The sequence below is a fragment of the Cyprinodon variegatus genome, unplaced genomic scaffold, assembly GCF_000732505.1.
Source record: "Cyprinodon variegatus isolate N-32 unplaced genomic scaffold, C_variegatus-1.0 Scaffold392, whole genome shotgun sequence".
Taxonomy (NCBI): domain Eukaryota; kingdom Metazoa; phylum Chordata; class Actinopteri; order Cyprinodontiformes; family Cyprinodontidae; genus Cyprinodon; species Cyprinodon variegatus.
The window spans coordinates 718,244-721,926 of record NW_015150845.1 but is presented as its reverse complement, the minus strand read 5'-3'; the positions used below and the strand labels follow the sequence as shown (position 1 = coordinate 721,926).

General features: G+C 40.3%; 1 protein-coding gene across 1 annotated transcript in view; it reads right to left on the bottom strand.

Annotated features, from left to right (window-relative positions):
• The window catches only part of pik3c2g (phosphatidylinositol-4-phosphate 3-kinase catalytic subunit type 2 gamma), a 48,173-nt gene that overhangs the window by 9,076 nt on the left and 35,414 nt on the right, over window positions 1-3,683 (bottom strand). The window contains exons 16-22 of the mRNA XM_015387358.1: window positions 2,804-2,984; window positions 2,600-2,707; window positions 2,423-2,515; window positions 1,635-1,764; window positions 1,422-1,558; window positions 1,170-1,339; window positions 915-1,071 (exon numbers count right to left, since the gene is read on the bottom strand). Coding sequence (XP_015242844.1) covers window positions 915-1,071; window positions 1,170-1,339; window positions 1,422-1,558; window positions 1,635-1,764; window positions 2,423-2,515; window positions 2,600-2,707; window positions 2,804-2,984 — 976 coding nt within the window. The remainder of the gene's footprint in view (window positions 1-914; window positions 1,072-1,169; window positions 1,340-1,421; window positions 1,559-1,634; window positions 1,765-2,422; window positions 2,516-2,599; window positions 2,708-2,803; window positions 2,985-3,683) is intronic.

Genomic DNA, 3,683 nt, shown 5'->3' with positions numbered 1-3,683 from the left:
TGTTTTTATTCATCGCGCTGTTAGTACGTCATAAGCTTCGTAGATCTGATTGGTTTATTTGGCCCGTCTATCACCAACATAGGCCAATCAGCTAACCAGTATTTTCGCCCCTTCCCAAAATTACTTCAACGGAAGGTTTCCAGATGGAAATGCGGAGCAAATCCATCTGGCGGAGTCAGGTTAGTAAATCACACCTATCATGGCGATTCGATTCAGTATCAATTTCCTGACCCAACGATTCGATTATTTTCAATACTTAAGAATACACCTCGATGCGATACGATATCATTTATTGGAAATAAATCAATGAAAGCTGCTAACGTTATGCATTTTTTTCTTTTTAGAAACAACAGCAAATAACAGAAGTAGAAAAGTTGTACTCCACCTATTCCTATTAAAACCTCATTCACTGAAAAATAATAATAATAATTGGCCCTCATGTTCCTCCGTCGTCGGACTAAACTCGCCCCCACTTCCTCGCCGCCTCGGCCGTTTCTAGACCCCCAGCGTGTAGCTCAGACCACGCTTCAATATTGAGCATAAATCAAAAATGTCTGCATCAAGCTCACTGCAACACACTGCTGTAAGAGTATAACCAGGAAGTGAGGTAGGAGGGCAAAATAGGTTTAGCGCCACCGCAGCAAATGGATAAAAATAGACCGGAGGAAAAAAACAAACAAAAAAAAATGAATCAATTCTCTTGCGGACGTATCGATGCATCGGATTGTCGGCTGTTGGATCGATGCATCGATACAAAACGATTATTATTTACACCCCTAGTCTTACACCTGAACACACCAATCTAGCAGAGGCAGCATCATGGTCAAGGCTGTTTCTCATTAGCAAGATGCGAACATGATGTAAGGATGAGGATTCGATCAAATGGGAGAAGTGTTTGCTTGGAAAAGTCTTACCAGCTCCAACATGCCGAGTATCAGAGCAGAGCGACTTCTGATGATGTTATAAGCTTCGCAGCAAAGCTCCACAAAGCGATGGAGGCGCTGAGGCTTCTTTCCACCACCGGTGATGAGGTGCTGCATCTCAGACGTGAAAACGAAGGGTTTCCTGTCCCTGGTGTTATGTGAGAGAGGATGTTTGTTGACTTTTTTTTAAATCTGTCTGACTTTCTGGTATTAACCCCAATAAATTGCTTTTCTCCATCAACTTGCCTTCTAAAGGTTCCAAATTTCTGCGCATTCCCCATGATTCTGCCAAAGTCAATGTGGAACATGTGTCCGCTGTGCTTCAGCATGATGTTGTCATTGTGGCGGTCACAGATCCCCAGGATGAAGGTGACTACACACCACCCTGCGCACGACTGGATGAAGTTCGTCACCGCCTGCATGTGCACAGCAGACCTTTTAAGCAATAAAAAAAACAAAACATGGCTGCCAAATGCATGGATTGGATGGCGGTTTAACCTTTTCGTAGCCCTCTTTCGTTTTGTTCAGCATGTGAAACCATTTCTCCAACGTGTCTTCTCGAAGCGTCCCACTTAGACCCCACTCCTGATGGATCTTTCCCAGGGTCACAGCCTCTGGCACAACTTCCACCAGGCCTGATGACCACAAACAATGCACTTAATGAAAACCTTAGATAAGATGAAATCATAAACCAATAAGAATCTCCTTTACCCTGATCTTTGCCTGTGGAGAGACATCGATAGGTGATCATCTGCAGGTCCAGCCCCTCCTGGAGCCAAACCCAGTCCATCACACGGACTATCTGGAGAACCAGCATGTCCTGACGCAGGTTGTCCCCTACCTGGAATTAGATTGCTTCTATTTGAGTATTGTTTTCCACATTAGAAACCAGAACAACAAGAACTGGATCATGCATACACATTCCTTAATTCCCATACTCCGCATACATCAGGTTCAGGTTTTAAACCCTATTAGAAACCTAAACTTAACTTAAAATAGATATTTAAAAACTAACTGAGTACCTTTTGTAATCATGATTTAAGTTTATTAGTAACATGGAACCAAGCTTTGCATTCATCTTAACTATAGAATCTCAAAGTACAACTTACTAACAATGTTCATACCTGGTTTAAGACCATAATGCATCTGGAAACTACCCTAAGAGTAATCTAATATTTATTAAACAAGGTTGTTCTTATTTTGAAGAGCAAGAGTATTCCTTTTGATGTCCTCCTCATATATTTTAGATGTGATTAATCTCTCCCTGTTACAGGGTTATGTACCAAAGGCTTTAAGGTTTGCTTTAATTAAACCTTTACTAAAGGTTTTGACCCAGATGACTTGGTCAATTATAGACCTATATCCAATCTTCCTTTCTGATCTAAAATCCTTGAGAAAGTAGTTGCCAAACAGGTATGCGACTAACCTGACTCCGCCAGATGGAGGAGAGTTTCCATCCATTACTATGGATGGAAACATTCATAGACAATCTTACTAACCTTGCAAATGACACTGGTCTTTTTAGCCAGAGAATCTTCACATACGAACGTGACCCCCAGAGGAGAAGAATTAGCACTGTAGAATTTGCAGGCCTGCAAGAAGAGCACCCAGGAGTAACCATCAAAACAAAACCACCCACTTCATCCACAGTATAATAGAGAGGAGTGAGATCTTACATCCAAGTCGACTCCTTTTACACTAAATGCAGGATCTAGTGGCAGACGGCAGGTGATGCCACCTCTGAAGAACTCGTGGATACGTTCCTTTTCTCTGTTTAAAACATTCTGAAAAGTGCCCAAAGTTACAGAATGAATAATAAAAAAGGCTTTACATCTTTTCTCATTGTTTGGCATCATGCATCGTGGCATCTTTTTACAAACCTTACGCTGAGATTTGTCAGCAAACCGAACTTTCTGGGCCACCTGAACGAGCACTTGAACCAAACGAGCCTCATAATCCAGCTCCTTCCTTAGCGCTTGGCCACAGCAGTGCAACAGCGCAGCTTTAACTTTATTAAACCAGCTGTGGAAGTAGCAGTCTGTGTTGGTTTCCTCCAAAAGCCTGAAAAAAGATTTAATCAGTTAACATTTTAATAGGACAGAATAATACATTTCATATATCAGAAAGTTTAGGTTCATTACAAGTGAGACACTTTTCTCCATATAGTTAACCCTGTAATGCCGAATATATCGTATTTGATGCATACGGTTTCTGAAATGTTTTGCATCTGACACCTTTTGCATAATTTAATGGTAAAAACTTTGCTCAAAATCCTACAGTATTGTACACAATCAGATATACCTGATAACAGCCAGTAGAAGACTACACAAAAAATAATCTTGACTTATCGCATAGTAATAAATTATTAATATAAAAAATGTATTGTTTTTTCTTTTTACATATTTTGTTAAAAGGCCAAATAAGGACTTCAAATAAAAAAAAAAAGTAATTTCCTGTTTTGTTTTATTCTTGGATCAGGCTTTAAAGGGTTAAAAAGGGGACCCGGGTCGTGCAAAGCGTTTGCACTCCATAGAAGCAGTAGTTTAGTTATTATACTGATTTTGAGCATACTGCACTGCAAAAACGATCTAGAAATAAGTAAAAATGTCTTAAATTAAGTGTTTTTACCCTTAATTTGAGTAGGTAAATATGAGGATTTGCCAATGAAATTAGTATCTTTACTCTTTCCCCTAGAACCCTACGGACCCACCGGTGGGTCCAGCTGCTACGTGACCTCGTAATTTTAACAAACCCCCAGTA